General features: G+C 44.2%; 1 protein-coding gene across 1 annotated transcript in view; it reads right to left on the reverse strand.

Moving 5' to 3' along the window:
- LOC139647159 (dual E2 ubiquitin-conjugating enzyme/E3 ubiquitin-protein ligase BIRC6-like) overlaps window positions 1–26,210 on the reverse strand; it is a gene marked incomplete at its 3' end in the record, with an annotated part of 87,483 nt that overhangs the window by 51,437 nt on the left and 9,836 nt on the right. Inside the window, exons 3-24 of the mRNA XM_071523010.1 lie at window positions 25,904–26,041; window positions 19,982–20,175; window positions 18,950–19,061; window positions 18,344–18,426; window positions 16,373–16,598; window positions 15,754–15,923; window positions 15,593–15,651; window positions 13,473–15,140; window positions 12,386–12,535; window positions 9,788–10,013; window positions 8,543–8,703; window positions 8,106–8,237; window positions 7,142–7,273; window positions 5,800–5,966; window positions 5,320–5,453; window positions 5,003–5,164; window positions 4,387–4,518; window positions 4,196–4,293; window positions 3,347–3,494; window positions 3,126–3,259; window positions 1,437–1,583; window positions 70–257 (exon numbers count right to left, since the gene is read on the reverse strand). Of these exons, the coding sequence (XP_071379111.1) occupies window positions 70–257; window positions 1,437–1,583; window positions 3,126–3,259; window positions 3,347–3,494; window positions 4,196–4,293; window positions 4,387–4,518; window positions 5,003–5,164; window positions 5,320–5,453; window positions 5,800–5,966; window positions 7,142–7,273; window positions 8,106–8,237; window positions 8,543–8,703; window positions 9,788–10,013; window positions 12,386–12,535; window positions 13,473–15,140; window positions 15,593–15,651; window positions 15,754–15,923; window positions 16,373–16,598; window positions 18,344–18,426; window positions 18,950–19,061; window positions 19,982–20,175; window positions 25,904–26,041 (4,761 nt within the window). The remainder of the gene's footprint in view (window positions 1–69; window positions 258–1,436; window positions 1,584–3,125; window positions 3,260–3,346; window positions 3,495–4,195; window positions 4,294–4,386; window positions 4,519–5,002; window positions 5,165–5,319; window positions 5,454–5,799; window positions 5,967–7,141; window positions 7,274–8,105; window positions 8,238–8,542; window positions 8,704–9,787; window positions 10,014–12,385; window positions 12,536–13,472; window positions 15,141–15,592; window positions 15,652–15,753; window positions 15,924–16,372; window positions 16,599–18,343; window positions 18,427–18,949; window positions 19,062–19,981; window positions 20,176–25,903; window positions 26,042–26,210) is intronic.

Here is a 26,210-nt window from a genome sequence, read left to right on the forward strand (position 1 = left end):
TACTTTTTCCAGACCTGCGTAGGAACCCTGGAAATCCAGTTTGTGTGTGTGTGTGCGTAGGTCTCTAACCTGCTGCTGTAGCTTGAGCAGCTGCTGCTGCTTCTCCTGCAGCACCTGGAGCTGCTGCTCGGCCGACACCATGGCGTGGGACAGCGACTGCAGCGCCACCTGGGCCGCCGAGCTCAGCGCCGTGGAGGCCTCGCCCACCGTGCCCGTCGACAGGCCGCCCACCGCCGGGGTCACGCCGAACGTGCTTACTGGAGGGGGAGGAGGAGGAGGAGATGTCATGCTGTTATGCTCCCAGATTAATATGCTCCTCGTTCGTTGTAATGTCGCTTTCGGCCAGCAGATGATGCAGTTAGACCCCGTATTCAACATGGCTTTAGGTCTCAATGAAAAAAATAAAAACATATATGTATACATGTATGAAGGAGTTTTGCTACTTTTAGGGTTTTACAATCAAGGCAGGTGTTCCTGCACCATGTACCAAGGTGGCAGGACATAAAAATGTCAGAGTATGTGATGTTTTACTGTCTAATCTCACCATACATCACTATATGGCAGCAGTCCAGGCAATCTAATGCAGTGTTTCTCAACCTTTTTAATATCATGGACTAATCTAATTTAGTCCACAATAGAGCCACAGACCACCATTTGATGAGATTTTGTCTCTCGGACCCAAATCTGAGAATATTTTTACTGTTAGATATGATTTTGTCCAGAATTTTTAAGGCTATCTGTATTGTAGGTAGAGAGATAACGGAAACTATGATCAAAACAGTCATTCTCCTACATTCTCTAACTGTGTTAACTTCTTGTAAATGAAATAATGCTGAACTTTAACCATGACATCATCAGAACTCATTTGCATACAAAGAGGATTAGGGGAGTTTTATGAAAAATCGGAAGATTTATAGTTAGATTTTCATAATAATACAACTTTTACTTCTTTTTATTAGGCACTGCTCGGTAAAGAACTCAATTTGTAGACAATTATTGTGTTTTAGTTAGTGTTTCGTTCTTTATGAGCAGCCGTTCTTGTGGTCTAGGACAGTGGTTCTCAACGTGGGGTCCGGGGACCACCAGGGGTCCTTGAGGGGGTTCCAGGGGGTCCCCAGCAAATTGATGAATTGTTAAACTTCACCATTATTTAATTTAAAAGAGGTTAACACAATTAGAGAATGTAGAAGAATGACTGTTTTTATCATAGTTGCACTGTCATCTCTCTACCTACAATACAGGTAGTCATGGAATTCTGGACAAAATCATATCTAACAATAAAAGTATTCTCAGTTTTGGGTTGGAGAGGCAACATTACATCAAATCGGGGTCCGTGGACTAAATTAGGGTTCCTTGATATGAAAAATGTTGAGAACCACTGGTCTAGGAGAGAGTGTGGTCTTCGGGAGCCAGGGACAGAGAAAGGCATGGTTTACCGGTGAACATGCTGGCGTCGTCGCGCTCCACCCGCGTGCCGTCGCTGGTGGAGATGCAAGTAAAGTGCAAAGGCTCCACCTCCAGGAGCCCCGTCAGGGCCGTGAAGCTGCCCTCCGCCGCCGCACAGCTGCTCACCTTTCCGTTCCCTACGGGGGCAGACACACACGCAGCCGATTAGTGGAGATAACATCTGACCTTTGGCGTCTTCTTCGTGAAAGCAGCGGTGAGAGGAATATTAAACTCAACGACAAAAAGTGGAACTCAACTTTTACCGATAGCAACTTTTAAAATGTCACCAAAGATAAAAATCGGGTATGTTTCCGTCAGCTGGGTTGAAGCAAAAAAACAACAACAGGCATCAAAACGTCCACACGGGAAATGGAAAGAGCAAGAGGTGATTAATACCGGGCAAGTCAGCTCATTTTGCTATCCACAGACAAAAACAAAGAAATGCACCTGGTAATATTTGAATGTACCAAGTGCATCTGGTCATACAACTACAATGGCCACCTTATACATGGGAGACAGTGGGTATCACTATTTGTCTTTTTTTTTTTTATTGCATACAAACAGATATAGTGTACGTGTCCATATAAGAATAAACAAAACACACATATACATGCAATAAAAAAAATTGTCCTCTATAATTAGAACAGTAGATGATAAAAGATGATAAATGGTTTCCTTTCCAAGTCTACAAGACCTCACCAATTTTGTTTCATGTTTCAAGTTTAGTTTCAAGATTAGTCTGTCAGGTCTTCTGGGATATGAATTGCCAGTACATTTTAGGGCTGAACGATTTTGAAAAAATATCTAATTGCGATTATTTTGACTGATATTGCAATTGCGATATGATTTGCGATATTAGAGAGAATGACAATTTTTACATCATTATTCTCATTTTCATTGAAAAACGTATTAAAATGATTATGGTGTGATTTTTGCGGGGATCTGTACCAAACAAAGATGTTTTCTTAAGTCTGTAGAATATGATGTGTAGGCCAGGACATCTCTGCAGCACCACAATATTTCATTTAAAATGCTATTTTGACACATTTCACCTTTAACAAATATTGCGCCTCGTGCGATTTGAAAATTGCAGTAGGCCATATTGCAATTTCGATAAAATTTCGATTAATTGTTCAGCCGTAGTACATTTATACCATTGGTCCATTTGATATAGGTGTGTTACAAGACAATTCATATGTTGTATATCTCAATGAACCATGTTTGAAGAAGACAATTTTTTCATTTAGTTTCAAACCGGATAAAAAAAAAAAAAAAGAAAAACGATTTTGTTTCTTACTAAGTGCTATCAAGGATGACATATCAGGGCTATATGAAAAAATTTAATTTCTTTGACAAAAACATTTCCATCTCAAGCGAGCATACTTATTTTGAAAAATGTGATCAAAATTTGCCATTTGCAAGTTTTTTTATTTGATTCGTCATTTTTCACATCAAAACATTCAGACCTTACTTTCTTGGAAAACTAGTCACTGCTCCTAAGTTCATGTCAGCCTGTATATAGGCTGCTTGTCTTTCAGTCAGTATGAGTGACTTGCAGACTGAGTGACTGATTGAGCAACTGTTGCACAGAGCAGAATGTTGCAGAACTGGTTAGATACAGTTCGACGTTTTCTGCATTCCGCATTTTTTATAGTGCAGGATCGGCGCATTGCTCATACCTGAGAGAATGTCAGAGAGGTCGATCTCGTCTGACTGGACTCCGATGCTGCTGTTGAAGGCGTTCTTGCAGGACGAGCCGCTCACCTCCAGGTCGAACAGCACCGGGTCGAACGGAGAGCTGTACAGACCATACCTGGGGAGGAAAAATGGACAAAGTTGGAGGATATAAGAGGAGAGGCTTTTGTTTAAGAAAAAAAAAAAAAGACTTTGGGATGAGTACCTGGTCTGCAGCAGCGCCTCCAGTGGGGTGAGGCGGTCCTGCAGCTGGCGGGACACGGCGGTGAGCAGGGAGGCGCAGGCGGTGCTGCAGCCCGCCAGGTCCTCCTCCTTCACATAGTTGAGCAGCACAAAGTACCAGAACACCGAACCTGGAACCGGACGGGGGTTTTGAGAGATAAAAGGTATGGTTGGGGGATTGGAGGGGTTATGCAAGTGAAGGGTTTAAGGTGCTGCGTGTAGCTTTTTAACACTAAATATGTGACATCAGTATAATTACTGTAAACAAGCTAGATTGCTTTACAATACAAAACAGGAAGAGGAGGCTGTTAGATCCTCTTTGTGAAAGGAAGCAATGGGATTTATGGGAAATATAGTCTTAATTTTGAGAAACACTAGCACTAAAAATACTACCAATGTGAGAATACTACTAATCATCTCCACCATGGTCTCACTTGTTTACAGTAATTATACCAAAGTATCACAATCAATTTGACAACAATATATTGATGATACAAACACTTTTGTTGCCTACATACAGTTTTTTATCTTGTTTATTTAACCTTTAAATAACCAGGTTAGTCCCAATGAGATTTTGAACTGAGACCTGGCAGCATCAATGCAAACATCAAAGTTGAAGACCAACAACATAAAACAATTTGCAAAGTCAGATTACAGTCAAATTCACAAGGTAAACAATGTACAAAGTCAATATATAATCAAAATAATACAGCTTCTTATTGAGTCTCTTTCAGCTTGTGAGCAATTCGGTTTGTTGCACATTATCTCCCTGTGCTGGTGATGCTAGTGGGATTATCAAGGGTGTAAAAGCTGTTTTTGCTCAGTTACTTACCACCTGTTGCTGCTGCAGGTAAGTAAGGCATGTTGTCCAGCAGAGCCTTCAGAAGACCCATGCTAAAACCCTGTTGACTTGGGTCCCCTTTCCCATTGCTACGGTAAGAAATAAAAACACACGTTCATTATTAAATCTACACAAAACCCAAAAGGCAAAGCATCATCAATGAAAAGGTCAATGTTTCTTACCTAATACAAAGTGCAAGAAAGCGGGCACATTTGTGGGCTATACTCCGGCCGGCCTCGAAGAAGCAAACCCGCACGATATCTGTCAGCCTTTTCCGTGTTTTCGCCAGTAAACCCTCCTTTCCTTCTCTCAGGCTGGAAAGAAAAATGATATGAAATATGAGTAAGACTGCGACAGCAGTATGTGGATATTTGCGACATATCTCAAGAGTAGGAGCTGTTTTAGGTATTCTTTTTTTTTCCCTAGGGCTGATACTAGGGTTCGACCAATATGGGGGTTTTAAAGGCTCATAATATTTTTTTAAATTTGAACATTTTCATGCCTAAAAATTCAGAAATTTGCAGGGTGGAAATCAAGCATTTACACCGTGGGACACAAACTCTCCATTGAAACCCATGATAATACCACGACGACGACAACAAAGCTTTTCATAGACAACCAGTGTAGTACTGACCAATTGTATAAGAAATATGTAATCAATCACACTCCATCATATGGACAACAGTGACTGGTCCATACTCATTTTTAATAAAAAAGCCAATATCTGCCTATCCCACATATTGGTCTAACCCTACATGATACTGTCTTGGTGGGCATGCGCTCTAGGCTTAGTTCCACCTGCAGGGTCCGTTGGAGAAAACCCCAGCCAGCCAGCACAGGATGTCCAAGATGAGGCTCTGGGCGTGCTCGGTGGCCGGGCCGTCCTCCGTCCGCCGACACAGGGCGTTCAGCAGCTTCTCGTGGAAGTCCGGGAACTGGAGCATGGCACAGCGCTGGACTCTGGAGGGCAGTTTAAGCATTTACAGGTTCATTACGATTACGAATTCTGAATAAAAGCTAGACCAAAGCGTCTGCAGAACTTGACGTCCCGACCCGTAACAATACACAGAGCGTCCCGCAGAGATAATGCCGCTGAAGCGCGTGGGTGAGCTGACCTTTCTTTGGGTATCGACGTCTTCTTGAACCTTCTGATTGTGACCGAAACCTCCTGCAGCAGGTCGCAGCCGCGCAGGTTTTCCAGTTTCTTCGAGGGAGTCGGGGGCTCCGCTTTCGATGTTGAGGCCTTCTCCTACACACACAGATTTTTTTTGAATACAACTGCCGCTCTGGTGACACAGGAATGTTGACAGTATGACTACAGAAAGGAAATGCACTCTGAGAAGTTGCACTCGTCTGCCAGCAGGTGATGCCAAAGGAGGGATCTACATTTTCAAAGCGGACAACTCATGAATGTGTCTTTTTACAACAATAGTCATGACTCGTGTCGTTATTCTGCAAGACAACATGGGACACTGAAGACAACCTGTACATGGTTGTCTTCGGATGATCGTTTCTCATCAAAGAGGTGTGTGTCCTCATTTGGCCAAAGAAGGGTCAAAGGAGCGGACACAGTTGTGGGAAATGTGAAGCTGTACCTTGGAGGCTTGTGCACGCTGCAGCAGGGTGGACAGGGAGTGGCCCTTGCTGCCCTGGGGTTTGGCACTGGGCATCCGCACCACGGGCCGGGGGCTCTCCTCCATGCCCTTGTCGCTCACCGCTTTGATGTGCACCAGGAAGGAGCGGTACTTTCCTCCCGCCATGCCTGCAGCGGAGGGAGGGGGGGAAGACGAAGGCTGAGAACCACCCTAATTATGAAGGTGCAGATGTGCGTGCGAACAAATAGAGGCGACTCGAGAGGACAACGGGTTCCCGCTGTGGCCCTGATGTAAATAACTTTTCCATGACTTGCCATAACTAAGCTGGAGCGATTCCATGCTGCTATGGCCCCACACTACTCAGGCAAGGCAGCCCACCACATATTCGTCAGATGGTGGCGCAATAGCACACATATTTACGTTTACAAACTCTCACACCGCAAGTCCAACTGACACCAAACTTTGTCCACACATCCGGGCGTTGTAGATGTACAACTTTTCCATTGGGACTACCAATGTGAGCCATTTTGATTTTCCACCATTTTGTATTTTATGTGTTTTTTTGCCAAAAGTGGTAGACCACTTCTGGGGACTGAGATACCCAAACCTACAGTAAACCAACCAAATCACATCAATCAATTTCCAAAAAATCGTGTCTACATAATTGGCCAGATCTCACGAAAACTATCTGAGGTGTTTGGCTCAGTAAGTAAAGCATCCGTGTCTCATGCTAAAGGTTGTGGGTTCAAATCCAGGCCTGTCCGTTTTTGAAGCCATAAACTGCCTAGAACAAGAGGCATATTTTCCAATAGAAAGTTTGTGAATTGTGAATAACTTAAACAATGTGCGATGAACAATATGGCCACAATTAAATGATAAACTTGACAAAAGCCATAACTAATCAACACTGTGTCCAATCTGCGTGTGATGCGTGTACGAAGTTTGGCATCAATTGGACTTGCGATGTGAGTGACAGAGCAAAACGGAAATATATCCGGCCAATACGTGTGGGCTGCCTTGCCCAAGCAGTGAGGGACCATAGGAGCCCACCTGCCAAATAATAGAAGGCCCAGATGGAACTTGGTAACTTCAATGGAGTTTCAACTGCCATTCATTTTAATTTTGGTTTGAACTACTCCTTTGCGCTAAATGCCTATCATATTCCCCATCACATCTGTTCTCACAACCACACAGATAATGAATAATTCTTGATATGGTCTTCCATAGCACAAGCCTCAAGAGTCATGATGTGATCAGGTCAGGATGGAAAAAAAGAAGGGTGAGAAGCAAAAATGTGTCTTGTCAGCAGGTCAGTCACCTTGCATATAAAGATTATTATTACCTTTGACCAGCTTGGGGCTGGTGAGGCTGAGCATGCCGGCGTGGCCAGAGAGGTCCAGGCCACTAGCCAACCACACCGGACCACACAGGATGTCTTCCTTATGGTCCTCTAGGAATGGGCACAGCATGGAGCCTGGAGAAGACACATCAAACACATTTCTGCTTGTGCTAGACAGTATAATATATTCGATAAGGATAACTTTTGTACTGAAGCTGCCAGTAGCCAATATTCTATATCTTTAAATTTGAAAATTTTTATGTCACAAATTCCAAGTATTCTCTGTTTCCCCAAAGAATTGTTTTCTTAGTACGGTGGAAAAACCTATGAAACAGCATTTATACCATGGGACACTAAAACTCTCCACTGAAACTTAAGAGTAAAGAAATTATTTTAGTTTTAGCAGTTCTTTAAGGCAGGGTGACCCACCACACCTATTCAATGGTGGGGAAACTGGGGGATACATTACTGTTGTTAAATTACATAGAAAAAAATGTGTATGAATTCAACTTTATTGCAGGTTTACAGACTGTTTTTATGTCACTGCCATCAGTGAGGAACCTCCATCATACTGCCGTTGCACTGGCCATTGATTGCTGGTTTTTCTCCAGTCCTATCCAATGAATATCTTATGTGTGTGAGTGTTTCATTTTCTTTCGATCTATTTCAGTGTAACTTACACTGAGTGTTCAAAATACTAGAAACTCCAGCTCTTTCCATGTGATAGAGCGACCAGGGACCAGGTGAACCTATTAAATCCACTTAAAGGACTTGCTCTTTGATTCTGAGGGACTGACACCAAAACCTGACATGTACCGTTGATATTTTAGATAGATTACTTTTTTTTTTCAAGTAAGACTTTTTGAGGACAGAGGGACACCCTGTATTTAGACTTGGCAATCTAAAAACTTGGTACCCCTAGAGCTGTATTGCACTGTACCTGTCATCTGTTGGGTCAGTTCTTTACCTGATGTCTCCTCTATGTCCATGAACTGGATGTCCTCTGCAAAGTCGTGCAGGAGGGGCTGGCCGTTCCTCTCCCCGTTGGCATGGAGGACGTGGGACAGGGGGAAGGAGATCTGTCTGTCCACCGCCGTCTCTGATTGAGTGATGAGAATGGGGATTCAGATACAAATAGTGGCTTCTATACTTCCCGACCTGTGTCCACACTGCAAGCAACACGATCGACAAGTTATCAAAGTCCATTCATTTCCTATAAAGCTGCATAGACCAACCCATCAACAAAGATGCTGGCAGTGTGAACGCAGGTTTAGATTCGTGATCGTCTCCAAACTGAATGAAAATTAGAAAATTTAAGAAGCATTTCCACACACGACCCGTGAATCGTCCAGGGGTTTATGGGAGCGATCACAAGGAGAGTTTATCTGAATGCAGGGTCCTCACCGCAGACTTTGCCCAGCCCGGGGGCTTTGTTCTTCAGCAGGGTGACCTGGATCTGAGGAATGTTGGTGATGTTGGCGTTCATGACAAACTTGAAGTCCACGTGGCCCACCATGCAGGCCTTGGGCAGCACCAGCTCGAACACATGCTCGTCCCAGCTCGAGCTGGAGAGAGAACGTGAGTCACCGGTTCATTAGACAAACTGGAAACATACAGTAGATGTATTGGTGTAATCCTAGTAATAATGCCATACAGCATTTCTTGCCAGTTTACAATCAGACAAGACCGTGCTGTAAGGGAAGTGTGGAGCTGCTGTGATTGTTGTACACATTGGTCTGAGTATAGATATCTATTCAACAAGCTATTGGCCATTTCCACCATCATTCACAAAGAAATCCCTGTACACCCAGAGATTTGTATTCTTGGTCTTATTCCAGAAGCATTGGCCCTAAGAACTCATGAAAGTAAGTTGGTTAACCTTTGGTTAATAGAAGCGAAACTTCTTATTGCCAGACAGTGGAACAGTGTTTGCTGTCCATCTCTGAACCTTTGGATTAACGAGCTTTCTTCTTGCATAGCAATTGAAAGGCTTACTTACACAATCGGACAAAAAAAGTCATATTTTTCATAAAATATGGGATTCATTTCTTACATTTTTGGAATCAAGACCTGATATCCTAACATCATAAATTTGACGTTTACCAAGTGAGACTGTACACTCTTTTTTTTATTTATCTATTTATTTTTTCTCTCAAATTGATATGCAGGCATATATGTGTGCATTTATGCATGTGGATATACAGCACTGTGCAAAAGTCTTAGGCATATGTCAAAGATATCCATAAAGCGAAGATGCTTTCAAAATTAATGAAATGAGAAGTTTCTGAATATCAAATTTACAATAAACAGCAGTCAACTGACACACTAATGCAGAAAACAAACATCTAAGACTTCTAAGAAATTTCTAAGAAAAATCTAGGGTGCCTCAGACTTTTGCACAGTATTGCATGTGTATATGTATATAAGTAATTTATGTTCATTATTATTATTATCATTTTGTAAACTATCATCATTGCTTTTATCTATACCAATGGCTCAGAGTTCATGGGGGGGCGGGTGGGAGGGAGGGAAGTTGTTTCGAGGGAGACCTGAATGATGCGACCAACCCATTTTGGAAAAGTGATGTACCATGTTCAAAATCAAGAAAAAAAAAGATATGAGATCCATCGACTAAACGTTCGCGGCTACCTGTCGCTCTGGAGCTTCCAGGTGCGGGTGTGCTGGGCGGCGTCCCCGTGGTGCTGCTGGTGGAGGTGCTGCGGGTGGCGCCGCTGCTGCTGCTCCTGCTGCACCTCCACCCAGCAGGGCGGCACCGTGGCCGAGAAGCGGGGCGTCAGCGTCTCGAAGCGGGTCAGCTCCACCAGCGACGTCAGGCTCTCCGTGGTCAGTGCTTGGTCCACCAGGAGGTCCACTCCTGCGGGGGAGGGAGGGAGGGAGGGAGGGAGGGAGGAGAAAGTGTGAGATGGTGGACTCCGGGAATTAACAGATTGACAAGAGTGTGTCAGAGCGGAGAGGAGGAACGGGTCGACGTGCCAGGAGAACCGCGGGATCATCGCGCCCACTTGGTGCTACAGCTGACGAACTTGCGAACATGTCATTCCCCCGAAATGATGCAGGCACCCCTTATGGCCGATCAATAATTTGATGCATCATCCATCCGCGGTTCTGAGATGAATCATTCCCCCGGGTTTCTTTAAAATCGGTCCGGCGGTATCGCAGTTATAGCCCTTCAAAGTTTTGAAATTTTGACCTTTACTTGTAGTGTCCCTATCAGGCCAATCACTGTATTTAAGCATCAGAAAACCTGGTATTAAAAAAATGTGCTCTGCGTCTGGATATGCGATCCAGATATGACATAATCCGATCACCTTCTCGCATTTTACACCTGTATTTAGATGCGTTCTCAGTTGCATTCTGTCCACGTGTGATCAGATCTCACTTTTGGCAAAGCTCCATGGAAAGCAGGTGAGTAAGTGGGTAGGTGGGAGCACAAACTAACTTGGCAGGTGATACCACTCTAGTAGGACGCAACAGAAATAAGGACCATATTGATCTATTTCTGTTGCCTGATATCAGACAGAATCTTCAACTGGTTGCACTTCATTTCCATCTTCATTGCCTCCACTCTAACCGATTTCCGTGGGGGAGGGGGGTTCGATTTTCCCTAACCAATCACTAGGGCTGGACCCGAATATTCGACTATTCGGATATTCGTTCGTTGGGTAGGTATTCGGTTTTCAATTGTGGGATTCGGATATTCGTTTTTTTAAATGTAATTTTATATGTAATCCGTAAGCCGGTTGCCATTGACGCTGCGAAGCAGTTTCTTTTTTTTTTTTTACTTGCAGTCAAACGTCAGTCACATTTGCTGATCGCCATGGTGGCACAGAGAAAAAAGTACGACCTGAAATTCAAGCTGTCAGTTTCAAATTTGCTGAACAAAACTCAGGAGAAGTAGCAGCAAGACATTTCTCCGTTGATCTTTTTTTTTTTAATCTTTTTTCTAAGGTAGGCTACCGATATTTTGATACGGGGCTCTCTCTGTCTCTCTCTCTCTCTCTCTCTCTCTCTCTCTCTGCGCTTTAGAACGTAACGCTGTGAAACAATCAGAAAATAACGTTTTATTTCTCTGATTCACCGGCTTTCTCGTTACTACCGCTCCCTCTCTTCATTCACTTTCTAGCTCACTCGACCATCTCTCTCTATAGCTCACTCGACCATCTCTCTCTCTCTCTCTCTCGGGCTATCAATTGAAGTTATATGTATGTTAAGTATGTATTCAGCGCTGTGTTTTTGTGAGGAGGAACTGTGACTATGTGTGAACTTTGTCGGGTGAACTGTTACCCGTGTATGGAAAGCAGTTTGAAGGTTAACCCCCCCCCACCAATCACTAGAGACCGACGTATCCGCCTGAATCTAACGTCGTTTTAAGTCGACGCTGATGCGTAGCCATGACAACACCAGAGATGGTTCAGAAAGTATAGAGCATCTTTGACGACACAGAGCCAAGTAAAAACAAAGTACGACGACTTCTAATCGATTTAGAACAGCCAACCGGACATGTAGGCTAATAAATAATAATTATAAAACCTGACTTTCCGGTCTCAAATCGGCATCTGGCAGCCAAGGTTTTGTGTAATCAATAATTGAGTTTTCCCTGTACTTTTTTCCTGTGTGCCTTGGTACCAGAAAGATTGGTAGGCCTATCTATACATTTATTCTATGAAGAATTAACTAGTTGATTGCTCCTTGGTGTGGGCTAAACACTGCATTGGCTTGTTATGGCATAGCTTCATTCGCATTTGAGTACACACTACCCGACTGCCTCCAGATTCTGCTGTAAAAATCAAACGTTTGATATAATCGTAGTGGCTCTGACTCACGTCGGGAGGCAAGAGATTAGAGTCTGTTCCCCTCACACACTTGTCGATTAGAGTCTGTACCCCTCACACACTTGTCGATTAGAGTCTGTTCCCCTCACACACTTGTCGATTAGAGTCTGTTCCCCTCACACACTTGTCGATTAGAGTCTGTACCCCTCACACACTTGTCGATTAGAGTCCGTTCCCCTCACACACTTGTCAATTAGAGTCTGTACCCCTCACACACTTATAGATTTTCTGTGCCAACTGGCCACGCCGACTGCCCCAAAATCTGCAGACGAGTGCAGACCAGGACAGACTCGGCCCGATCGTGAATCCTGGCTAAAACCGGGGCGATAGTCGTCTAGTGTGTCCCCAGCTTTGGACCACTGAACCACCAGGAATAACTGACTGTCGTTCCTACCTGTGATCCCAGGGCTGGAAGGGTTGGAGGAGGGCTTGGCCCCCTCCAGCAGCTGTTGAGCCCCTTTAGAAAGGGGGCCGTCGACGAACATGTCGCCGTCATCTATATCATCACACACACCTCCAATTTGAAGGAAATGAAGTTCTCCGCCTTAAGAAGAGGGCAAAAAAGAAAAACAAGATTTTAATGCAACACCACAAATTATTCATTTCAACACTAATCTTATACATGTCTGTACATTTTCTAATATTCACCTGCAGGTCCTGGACTACCATACTTTTTGGATACAGTGAAGCTTGAAGCTTCTTGCTGAAATGTTTGTGTCGCAATGAGAGTTGAGTATGCGGCTACACTGTTTATGGATTCCGTTTTTGCCTTACCCAGCACCTCTGCTTGGGTGTGCACTCCTCTCTATCCTTTCCAGTTACAGTAAATGTCCTAAATATAGTCTGCACACAGTTATGTGGACAAAAAAACAAATCTTGCCTATTTAAAAAAACAAAACACATATGTGACTCCTCCATTTAGAATCTAGACAGTGAACAGAACATTATACCTATACACCCCGCTAGGCCTGCTAGGATTTCAGGTGCACACACAGACACATACACACACATGTGATTCAATATGATTCCGTCCTCACTCAAGTGTTACTCTGGAAAACAGCTAGAACATACTACAATTTGAAGGTGTGCATAAACACAGTCACACACAGTTTTTCATTGACCGCTATTCCTAACCTTAGCCTTCACTACAACATGCTTCACTTGATCCTTATCACAATTTTAATTTAAATGTCATTAATTGTGCAGTCGTAGTGTAAGGTGTTTTCATTTTCATTTTTTGCTCACCAGTTACCATTTATGACCTCGCCTATGCTTATCTGCTTATCTATTGGTTATGCTGTAGGGAAGTAAATACAAGAGCAAAAACACCCTCTGAAACAGAGAAACTAACTGATACCACTGATACTGATACCACCCTCCCTCCCACAAAAAAACATTAGGCTATATCTCTCATCGCTATGCAGAAGTTACATACTCACAACAGTCACCCCTCCTTAACCAAGTATCTGGATTGCACTCACCTTTTGTGCAGGCACACAGGCGGTCGGTCCCGGAGCAATAGGTGACCGAGACAAAGGGGTCCGTCTCCTCCGCTGACCCCTCCTTCTTGGGCGGCTCCACCTTAGCCAGGACCTCCAAGGTGGACAGGTCCAGGATCATGATGTACCCGGCCTGCGTCGTCACCACCAAGTGGCCCAGGCCCGCCACCTCCAGCCGTTTGCACTCTTTGGAGCCGGAGGTGGTGGTGGTGGAAGGACTAATGACGGTAGCGCCAGTGCTGGTTGCGGCCGCTCCGTACGCGGTCCCGGTTCCGGACCCGGCGCATCCCGCGGGGCCGGTCCCGAAGCCGGACGAGCCGTTTTTCGGACCGGAGGGGAGGGAGTCCTCGGGGGCTTCCTCGCTGTCGTCCTCCCTGCCGTCCAGCACGTCCGGGGGGAGTAATATGAGGGAGGTGATGGCGTCGCGGGGGTCCCGGATGTGCTGCACTTTGACGGGCTCCTCGTCCAAGGTGACGATGCGGGTGGAGTAGTTGAGCTTGTAGATCGCGAGATAACCCCCTCCACTCCCACCACCCAGGGATCTCTGCTGCTGCTGCTGGTCAGCTGGGGGCAGGATCAGGGGTGTCTGCGGGGGCGAGCCCCCCGGGTGGTGGGCTTCCACCCCGTTGGCCATCGGGTGGAGGGGGTCACCTTTTCGCTGGCTGCAGAGGGCGGAGTGCAGGCGGTTGAGGTTGTTGAGGGCCTCTACTTGGTTGATGGCGCTCAGAGATTCCACGCCACACGGCTGCAGTCCCACCAAAAGGTGCACGCCGTCCCAGCAGGGCGTGATGGAGTCCACATAAAGATTCTCCTCTTCAAGTTGTTTGGGCAGCCTCAAGAATTGCACCAGGGCTCCGGGTCGAGGCGGCGCAGAGACAGTGGCTGCGGCCAGTGTGCTCCATTTGTCCACGTGGCCGTCCAGCCCTGCCAGGTTAGCTGCCGCGTCAGCAAACTGCTGAATATATGTGATGGGCGGGTCCTGAAGGAGCAGCTGCTCGTGCGTGTCAAACTCCATCTCTATAATCTGTGGCACAGTGAAGCCCTCCTCATGGAGCCCCTTGCTCATTAGGTTGTTCATCTGAGCAAACACCTTCCCGGATGACTTGTCATCCACTTCCTTGATACTGTACAGCAGGAGCGCGGGCATAGTCCTGCGCACAGCAGGCAGGGGAGAGGGGCTCGGAGGTAGGGGTCCTGCTAGGTTGGAGAAGCCCAGCTCCTGGGCTGCCGTTGGGGGGTTGCAGGTCTCTATCTCCATGGGGCCCTGGTCCTGTAGGGGCCCGGTGTGGATGGGCTCAGTGCCCTGAGTCCTAAGGGGACCGTCCATGGTCCTGCGTCCCAGTGCCGGGGCTGTGGGTGGGGGTCCGGCCAAGGGGGAGCTGGCTGCTGAGCGGTAGCTGAGCAAGCCTCCAGCCAGCAGGCAGGGGAAGGGAATGTTGTGGTGGTCAGGGACCTTGTCCTTGGCCTTGTCCTGGCCGTGGGCCTTGGCTTGGGCCAGCGAGGGGTTGGCCCCCAGCTCCTCCAGGTCCTTGACCGTGTCCTCCAGCACACTGGCCACCACCTCCCACTGGAGCTTCTCTGGCTGCTGCAGCACACTCAGCGCCGTCACCCCTAGGCTCACCTCCATGCTCTCCCGCTGGGACGGCTGGCCTGAAAGAGGAAAAAGAGGGGGGAAAAAAGGCTTAGTTATGCCATAGGTGTCCGCAGTGTCGGCATAGCCCGCAGAGGCTGGCGCGGTTGCTTACATGCACCTCTCCAAAAATATTACTGCACGAAGGGTGATGCAAGACCGCAAGAACAGTGGGGTCCAGTTGGGTCCGCTTCATATTTCCTTTTATACATGTTTCTGTTTGATTTCCCCTGATAGTGCAAACAACATGGAGCAGGCCAAAGAGACCAGCTGCTCTATTGACATAAATCTTCTCTTTTTCGATAATGATAAGACAAATCAGCTCATCTTCCTCATCTAACAAAGCAATTTCCAGTTCCAAATCACTATCCGCCGCCATTGTTACCGCTCTGTTGCAGACAATGTAAGCACGATTACTTCTGCTTTTGCAAAGTTTAGAAAGCATGCAAAAAGAGAGATTGAGCCTTCATACCTGTTACTGACTCTGATCTGGAATGCTCATCACTGTCTGAGTCCTCCAACTGGTCATCACTGGAAGAGGAGAAATAGTATGACAGGATGAGAGACTGTCAGGACATGATAAAGGTATAACAGGTATGTATAACAGTGTGTATATGCATGCGTGTGTGTTACCTGTCTCCCTCTAGCTTGGGGAGGTCCGAGCAGGAGGAGGATTCCTCCAGCCAGGCCAGAGTTGGTCTCCGGGACTCGGTCAGCGTCTGCTGGCTCTGCTCGCCGCCGCACAAGATCAGCTGCTTCACGATGGCCGGGTCGTACGGGTTGATCTCAAACTTCAAGTGTACCTGATCAGCGACACAATCACAATCACTTTAATCTAGGGTCAGACCGATGCAGGTTTTTGATGGCTGATAGTTGATATTTTGTGCCAATATTCAGTATATGCAAGTTTGAAAGACTACAAGGAATGTTTACCCCAGATTTGTATTCCTGTCAAGGTAAAAAAGAAACTCATAAAAAGCATTTACATCATGGGACTCTTCATTGAAACCCATACAAATGAGATGCAGATTTTACAGGCTTCCATAAATAATACAAATAATAATAATATACTCATAGACAACCAGTTTAGTTTTGATCAATTATCCATAAAATATGTAATCAAAAACTGGACCAATATATTGATCTAACCCTATTTTCTATCATGTGTTCATTAGCTGATGCTATGAGGGTTTTTACAAATGTCTCAAGCTTGTGGTAAGAAAAGGTCTTGTAAATGTGATTTGAGTCTGACCTTCATCATCTTGGAGACGTCCCAGATGCAGATCTTGCCCCTCTTTGTGGCGGCGGCCAGGAAGTGGGGGCAGCTGCCAAAGCCGTAGCAGGCGATCTTGTCCGAGCCGTCGGGGCTGCTGGGAAACTGGGCCGGGCTGGTGGCCAGCGTCACCGACAGCGGCACGTTCTGAGTGTGCTCGCCCTTCACAAACGGACAGTTGGGGGAATGTCGCTCGTGTTCGGACCTGGGGGGGGGGGGGGGGGGGGGGGGGGGGGGGGATTCAGGAGCAACGTTGGGCATAAGAGTTACATAATATGCATAACAGAGCTGGATTAATAAAAAAAAGAAAAAATACAATAAAAACAAGTACAGATTCTATACAGTCCGATGGTGCTTTTGGGAACTATAGTACTGATTTATGATCAGTTTATTAGGTGCTCGGGAGGAGCACCTCTATAAAGAGCTGGGCTCTGTGTGTGCTTGTTCATTTGCAATGCTTTTTGCCATGTTCAGCACTGTTATGCAGTGCAGAGACCCAGCCAGAGCCCTGCATAAGGGAAATACAGTGTGTGGTCTTACACTAGGCAGTGCAGTAGCAGTCAAACAAGCATCAACCAATTGAAGGCTAGCACACTGTATTTTAAAATATTCAAGGGAAACCAAACCATAATTAACTAGACTAGTCAGTTAATTATGCCTGTCACATTGTGTAACATTTCTGAAGTGGAGAATGGAGTGACAGGCCTGGAATTAAGTCATTTTTAGGGCAAGGCTTTTGGCCTTTGATAAATACAAATTTATTGGGGCATCGCAGCCAAAATGTAGGGCACCAAGGACAAAACCAATGGTTATTAAAATCCTTTTTTCAGTCCTTTTTCCTTTTCCTAAATATCCTAGTAGAAAAATGCTGCAGTGTGATACAGCTCATATGTAAGATGGCTCCGACTGCAAAGTTAGTTACATGTCCAGTAACACGATAACGTAAGTGTAACCAGGTTATTTTCTGTACCTACAAATTACAGATGTCCCCTAAACGCCTCATATGCAGGCTACTGATAGCGTTTTTGCTGCTCTCAACCCGGTTCATTTTGCTATTTCTTCATTACAGCAGCTAATTACCCGCTGTACATTTAAACTGACTCTAGTTCTGCTCAAGCACTCATAGCTCTCTCCTTCTGTTAGCGACTGTCTCGCTAATCCCACAGTTGTTTACACGCTTTTCAGATCTGCTAGTTACTTAGCTTAGCAGTTAGCAATAGCTTAGCAGTTAGCGATGGCTTCTCTCTCTCCCTCTCAGTTTAATTAATAATTAGCTGTTAATGTTTACGTTAACGATACACATATATTTGTGGGAGTGGGAGAAATCTCACGCTACTGTTGATGTCCAGCGTGATGACGGAGACTCTGGGAAACGTGAGTTTGTTTATTTGCTGTGTCGCATGTAGTTTTAAATGTAGCAACTTTCTTTTAAGGCACAACGGCCAGTTGAAAACAGGGCATGCCAAACTGGCCGTGTGGATAGTTCATGTTAGAAGGGGCATTACGGCCACACTCAGGGGCATCCACGGCACTGGCTGTCTGGCCATGGTATAATTCCTGCCCTGGAGTGAGAGCAGATAAGTCAGACATTTAATGTAACTGTTTGCCAGCAAGGGGATGTAACTACATTGAGATGAAGCAAGAAAAAATACTGTTACTGTCTTTGGTCACCATAAAAGTACTTAGTTGTCTATGCAGTCCCTAGCCCATGGCAAAAATATTAGAATAATGAATCTCCAGTGAAAACAAGCATCAGCAGGTGCTGGCCTATTACCGGTTACTACCGCAGACATGTCAGTTCAACAAGAACCTAATGAAAATACTACAGGCTCTTAGACACAGCAGAACATTAAGATGCTGGCCCTTCTGGCAAGCAAAAAAAAAAGGAAAAAAATAATATAAGACACGAGCAAAATAGATAAGAAGGAACTATTAATAAGCTCCACTCACCACGGCTCATCTGTGGGCTCCCAACAGACCAGACAGACACTGCAGGTGAAACACATGGCTCTGTCATCACCCGTAGAGGCAGGCTGCAGGAGGCGGGGGAGGGATACGGAAAAAAAGGAGAAGCACCAGGTCAGAAAAAGATACACCAGCCATTTCACGGCCATTATCATTCTTAAGAATCTGTAGTTCGTACAGCAGGTAGGAAACTACAGCAAATTAGAACCAGCGTCCAAACCGCTGCATTATATTGCGTGATAATAACTGTTTTTCAAAAGTGTGAACCAGTGAGATAATTTCTATGTCACCTCCTGGTATTTTTTTTATATAAAAACACAATATTCCTCTTTTTTTTTGGCATGGTGTGATAGTTTCAATTACCTAAAAAAGGAAAAAAAAAAATAAAGTCATGTTTCATTTCAGTGCGACTGACAGTTTGAAATATCGGTGTTTCAACACGCTCAGCCATGCATGCAGATACTGTGTGATGTGCGTATGACAGAGATCACGCATGAACTGAAGCGTCTCGCGATAAGACACGCGTTCTGTTCCGTTTGCCGATTCTGAGCTGACAGATGTAAAGAGGTACAGAGGCTGCTGAGAACCTACCTGGTGGTAAAATCCCGCCTGGGCCATGGGGTCAGGCTGAGCCCACCTGTAGCCGGCATGGGGCCACGATGTGAACGTCTCCCTCCTGTTGGCCTCGCTGTACATCAATGATCTGGAAAGCAGCAGTAACACGTTCAGTATGTGTGTGTGCAGAGTATCATGTGTCCCTGTATGTTGTCTTTGTGCAATGTAGTCTAACTTATACTTCTGTTATTGTGCTGATCTCAGTGTTAATTCACATTACTCTTTAAACACTACTTGCTAAGAGGTGTAATTCTGGCCTATAGCAGGAATTAAAAACCATATGTACTATGACAGCACTTTTAAATGTTCAAATCAATGTACTACAATTTACTATGTGTAGCACTTTATCATCAATAAATCATTACCACATTCATTTTGAGATATTACCATAAACAATACCACTAGTTAGGGCTGGGCGATATGGTTGAAATCAATATCACAATAATCAGAAGGATTTTTCTCATATCAATATATATCACGATATGGTTCATGTATGCAAAATCACATTAAATAATCAAATTAATGTTCATCTCATTGAACCGAATGGTAATGTTAGGTGTGATGTCAAACAAAACTGAAATATTCAAATAATATTCCTACCATACCTCATTTTATCAAGAGTTTTTAAGTAAAATTTGCTTGTCATCATCAATTTAGACAGCAGAAATGTGTGTCACGATATTAAAATATCTTCATATCATCACGATATGATTCCACTGAAAGACGATAAACGATAATATTGAATTATCGCCCAGCCCTACCACTAGTGGCTACCAATAGTCTCACAGTATTATTTGCTTACGGTAATTATACTAAGGTATCAAAACAAATGATAATGACAAGTTATATGGATGTTTAAAAATGCTACAGAGAGCACCTTTCACTCTCTGATTAAATTTTTTTTTAAGTGCTCAGTTTTTTATTAAAAAAAAACCACAACCATACATTCCACTTTTCCACTGACCATTTCTGAAGTTTTTTTTTTTTTAGTTCTCCCTGGTTGCTTACCTATCTACAGAGCGTCCAGGGCCCACCCCCAGCTCAGGCCTGGCGCTTGACAAGAGGTAGGAGAGCCTGTCCATGATGGACGAGGCCACAGACAAGGCAGCCACGTTCTGGTTGATCTTCTTCAGCTCGTTGACGATGGCACTGGCCACCAGCTTCAGCACGTGGTGGGGCAGATGGAAGGTCACCGTCGCCCACTGGAGGATGGAGCGGAGAGGGGAAGAAGGGAGAGGCACGGGAGAGATGCGACAAGAGAGAGGAACGAGGGGACGGAGAGAGGTGCGAGTTAAGTCGGAGAGAGGAAGAGAGAGGTGGATTGGAAAATAATGAAAGGAAAAGGAAAACAGAAACACAAAGAGGGAAGGAATCAGGAACAAAGTGAGAGAATGATTTATTAAAGGGTAACTTAACACCAAACCAAGCCTGACATCTAAAAAGGTAAAACGCATGTACAAAATAATGAAACCTGAAAAAAAATGAAATTAAAAAAGCCATATGCATGACAATGTATAGCAGCTTTGAGTCAGCAGCTCAGCCTTAGCTGAGTGCATTTTCTTCACCCACTAGCCAACGTATATACTGTATGCTACAGCTCCTAGGGAGGTCAGTAGCAAAGTTAAAAGGGAAATCCATCATCCGGTACACAAGCTGATTGTTACAGCAGTGCGAGCTGGGACAGCGCCAAAGAAAAGAGGTCGGACAGTGGGGAAACTGCCAACACCGGCCCTTGCTTGGTACCCCTGCATTGGACTTCCAGCAAGAATGCCAAAAAAAGTGACAACTGTTATTGCCTTTCCAATAGGAATGGCTTCAAGAAGTCAACAAAGCCAAATGATAACTGGAGTTGAAGGCTGAATGCTGAAAGAAATAGGGCAAATGGAGTAAAGAGAGAGTAAGAGCGAGAGTGAGAGTGTCCTGGCTAGCTGATTGGTTGGCCGTTCCTGTTGGCCGGTGAAGTGCTTGTATAAATCGGCCTGGTTCTCAGTGTCCCAGGGACACAGCATGGGATACTGGCTGTATGGGATGAAAATTGGTTTTCCTATATAGCGCTGGAAGTGACTGAGTTTATCTGACAGCAGCTGACTCCTCTGATAGGAAAACAGAGGTATACCGTAGAGAAATTAGAGGGTCACTGAGTGGGCAACTCAGCCCTAGGACAGAAAAGGTAATCGATCCAGAGGTGTGCTGAAAGGTTTTGTAAGCCAGAGGAGAGCTGGTGAGCTTTTGTGGCAAGAACTGAAGTCCATAACTTATAGGGGACACTGGTGATGTGGAGGTCAGCTGGGTTGTTTGGGTTGATCTGCACACCAAGCCAACAAAATTGAAAGATAAAAGTATTCAGACCCCTTAACTTTTGGCAAATTTTGTTGTGTTATTTAAAAATGCATTGACTCATGATTTTTTAGTCTGAATTCAATGCAAAGCGCTCTACTCTATTGAATGTGAAAACAAATTTGTCAAAATGTATGTGAAAGTATAACATTTATTTTGCATAAGTATTCAACCCATTTGCTGTTTTGGGGCTAAACTACCAAAATAACCAAAATACAGAATATGAAATATGAGTTTTTCCTGTCCAATTTCTCCATTGACTTCCATAATAAAAATAGACGGGAAAAACCCTGTAATTGCACCTTCTGTATTTTCAATTGTAGGGATTCGAACGGGATGGTTTCTATTTTCTTTTTAAACCTCAAGAACTGGACTCTAATGCTTGGCCACGACTTATTAACGCATGGGAATAAGATCATTATGTCGTGGTCATAGTGGCCACAGTAAGTTTTGCAGGGGAAGCGCAGAGAACAGACTGGGGGATATCCTTGTGGTCTTGGTTTGGGGCGTCACAGTTTCACAGCCATGGTTTGAAGGTGTGCATTGTGAACGCGAGCTACACTGACGCTCTTAACACCCTTCCGCTCATCTCTGGATTGTCTTTACTTCTTCTCACTGGGCTGCGAGGGTGGACGGTCGGCGTCGGGACAGGCGCTCCGGTTGTTCCCCTGCCCAGCTGTGGCTATTAATATGCCGATGAGGTCTGCAGAGTCTGCTGTGTGCCGCAGACTGCAGTCAGCGCTCGAAGCCTCAGCACCGCCACCGGCGAACAGGACAAGGCTTGTGCACATCACTGGAGCGAGAGACAAATTGCAGTTCCTCTCTCTCTCTCTCTCTCTCTCTCTCTCTCTTTCATACACACATTCTCTTCCTCTTCCGTAAAGATATGAGAGAACCTGCGCAGACCACCAACCGCAAACCCCATTACCACACTATTTCACCGACAAAACCGATAAGCAACTAACTCCACCAGAATCCCCCATCGCTCCCTTCTGACTTGGGTAGATATCTAGCTTCCCCTGGTCAAACAGGAGCATACTACAGCTCTTTAGGGCGAACGCACTAGCCAACTCTCCCCAGGCTCGGTAGTTGTGCATTGGATCTTCGTAGCAACACCTCAGCCAGTAAAACATCACGGTGGCACAGTCCCTTCAGGGGAAATAGCCACTGCTTTATCAGTTCCTTCAGCACACTGCTGATTATATTAGGCGCCAGCAAGGCAACGTGTCATGGGAGCATCCTACTCTAACTTCATTAGGTTTCCCTGAAAGTTGCCGTCTATTGCGAGAGGAATATTAAGCGCTGTAAGAAAGTGCTGTAACAATGACAGTGCAGACACTAATGAGACAGCAGGTTCTGAATAATTGAAGGGAGTGTGTTTCCTAAACAGCGCTGGTGGGATTTGTACTGCCTGCTGTACACAGTGGCAAATGGTGGTTTATGGTGTCTGGATCAAAAATGTCAATGTCAAATCACACAGAAAAAGAGAATTTCGACAGCCAGCGTCTCAGACTGTTCTGAAATGATTTTTATAGTTAGAAATGGATAAGGTTAGCAGACCTGTAATATTATTTTGTGGCAACAGAACTTGATCAGTGTGAGAAACTAATTGACTGCACCCAAATTGGACACTTTAATCTGGCAGGAGTCATATAATATTCTGTACGGTATCCAGACCAAACTTCTTCCTCGTAATCATTAAGACATGAGGAATCCACATAAATGGTCAAAATCCATGAACTGAGATTAGGATTGGTTGAGATTGGGACTGAGGAAGGGACAACCTCCCTGTGAGAATGCAGCAATTAACCAGCATTTTGCAGAAGCCAGCTAAATGAGAACCTTAGAATAAATGAGAAAATTAGTGTTTTCTAATGCACTCTTAACAGTTTTATACTATACAAAACGTGAAGCCAAGTTTTAAGGTATATTACAAAGTCTTGCATGGATTTGAACATTTTGGCCGATATCAGTAATCAACTGAAAACAGTCAATTGAAGAAATATTTTGCATTATTTAAAAAATAGAGCTGATGAAATTATTACATTGTTGAAATGATGATGATTATGGCAATATCTTAGACAAGTCGTTCCCAATTTGGAGTCCTTGAACAGGATCAAAGGATTCCAAGCAAAACAAGGAATAATGTAATAATAATAATAATGATGGAATGACGTAATGAAATTTCACTATTGTCTCATTTACTTTCCGTCAGCACAATGAGAGAATGTAGGAGAATAGCTATTGTGATCACAAGTTTCACTTTTATTTTAGCAAGCTGAGATGTTGGGTGTGGTGATTTGACATGGACTGACTCCCATAATAACAGAGGCACCTGTGTGTCACCATTCCTCAATGCTACCTGTAACTTACTGGCCTTTTATTAAAAATGGATACGATCCAGTCAGTGTTTGATTAAATATTTGTTCTATAATTGATCAATACTACACTGGTTGTCCACAGGAAGCCCTTTACCTGAACTGAATCTAACTATTACAATTAATATTATCCTGGGTTTCAATGGAGAAACCGAGGATAACAGAGCTAAATGCTGTTTCAGATGCATTTCTACTTCATCAAGAATAAAATTCAGAAACTTTAAGATAGTGATTTTAAGATAGTGAATATCGGCAGCAAATGGACAACATCTTGGCATCTGAACGATCGGTCCAATAGTTAGCTTTTAATTCATTTACTTTTTAGTGCACCCAAAAAAGTGACAGAGGCAGCCACCTGGGTGAGGGTGTCTGGTGTTGAAAGACCCAAAACACCCAATGACCCCAGGTTACATCACTGATTATCTGTCCAAGTGCGTCGCAAGATGTATTTTCCCTCAACCTGCCTCATCTACTTCTTTATTACATCACTTCCAACATTTCACCCCTTACACAAAACACAACAATTCTTATGGCTGCATTGCATTATGGTCTATTGAGGCTACTGTTAATGGAGAAATTGGTATCTCCCGGATTGGTACCACCTCCTCTTCAACGGATTTCTCCATGTTTGATTGCTGAACGTCGGTGGAAATTGGTGAGTCTTGAAAGAATGGATTTTTGCTACATTTTCCATTGCAATTTTGATTTGTCTTTTTTCTCTCTTTCTCACTCTGTCTGTCTCTCTCTTGTTGTTGATGTTTTATATGTATAAGTGTTTTTAACGTGTTGTTTTTTAAATGATGGACTCTTGGAAGATCCAAAATAAAATAAAATCACCGTCAGAAAGTCTTTAATGGTGCTATTCCATTAAAGCAACTTATTGTTAACAGAGGTGCACTACAGGGATGTGCCTCGAACATTTTCTTGCCAGTAACAAGATGCAAATTCAAGATTAAATTTCTTATTACTAGCATGCTGATCACAACACTTTGCACCGCCTACAGCCGGAGAATAACGCAGAGGGAAGCAGCCTATTTTAATCATATTGGTGACTTGATTAGCTGGTGTCAAGGTAGTTTGGTCATAATTGCACAGACAACTGAGGAATTGGTTGTCAGCAGCAACAGCAGCCAGCTACAATCAAGTCAACCTGTGATAATCAACACCCAGCTTGAAAAAATAGAGGATTTTCAATATCAAGACACTTTGCTTGATAACAAGCAGAGTTTCATAGCAAATACAAAGGCTAGGCTGAATCTCTTAAAGAGGTAAAACATTGAGTAAAGACATTTTAGTTTGTACAAAAGCCTCATTGAAAGTATTGTGACTTTTACCATGTCAAACTGGTATTGCAGCCTTGGGGCCAAGAAAAGGAATTTGCAGAGATTGTCAATATGAATATGAATGAATATAACAAACAATGGTCTTAGATACACAGTATGTAGTTCAGAATAGCAAAAAGGCTCAGCTAATGTTGGCTGGTTGTCTACATCCCCAGTTGGTAAACGTGATAAACTGCCCTCTGGGAGGTGACACTGCCATGAGAACCACGAACACAAAGTTTTTTTTTCATCCTGCATGCCATTTTATTTCCTGCACCCACTATCAGTTTCCAACTCGAGAAGGGCCCATTCCCAATTCATAGAAGTCGCATTGTCAAACACCGTTTGCCAATATAGTTTCAGTTTCATATTCACAATACAGAGCGGGGAGGCTGCCATGGCTAGGCATTTTTAATTTTTCGGGTACCAGTACCTTGCTTTTGATATTGCCATGTCAATACCTTTCTTGGTACCTTGCGCATGGTACGGGAGGCTTTTATTTTGAAGTTCAGCTTCCATGGACGAAACATTATGTTTACACTGGGGAAAGATCATAGCTGGCACAGAGAAACGCATACAATAAGCATGCGTTTAATATTCTAAATTGTATCATTTTATTGCTTTGGTTGGTTTGGGTTGGCGTCATCTCCTCATTGGCCTTTAGAAAGAAATATTGAAATTCTACAATCTCATATTTAGAGTGAATATCGTCCGATTTCAATTGCATCCCTACTTCCAACATCAGCAACATCTAGGTAGTGAGATGTCCAAACCCTTCAAGGTCAGGATCACACAAAAACAGAAACTACAAACTTAGCACATCTCTGCTTGCACATAATATAATTATAAAACAACAGCATAGAAACATTTGATTCACACGTTGGTTTTCTCACCTTGGCCACTTTGTGATTGGCTGCTGTCTCGTGTGAGGTATTCTTCAGGCCTTCTTTGAGCTGGGTGATGAAGAGGTCATAGCCCTCTGTGTTGGACACATCAATCTTCTCCTGACAGGCAGACAGCATCTGCTGGGCCTGGACACACACACACACACACACAAGACATCATTAGATACAGTCATATGCAATCTGGCTACCAAGACTTTCTTTATATCATTGGCATTTTTTGCCTTTATTAGATAGCGGAAAGTGGAGAGAGACAGGAAAAACCGGGAGGAGAGAGGGGGATAACATGCGACAAAGG

Source organism: Centroberyx affinis, unplaced genomic scaffold (assembly GCF_046629955.1).
Source record: "Centroberyx affinis isolate AG114_WGS23_722 - 3 ecotype Tasmania unplaced genomic scaffold, CSIRO-AGI_Caff_v1 ptg001054l_1, whole genome shotgun sequence".
Lineage (NCBI taxonomy): Eukaryota > Metazoa > Chordata > Actinopteri > Beryciformes > Berycidae > Centroberyx > Centroberyx affinis.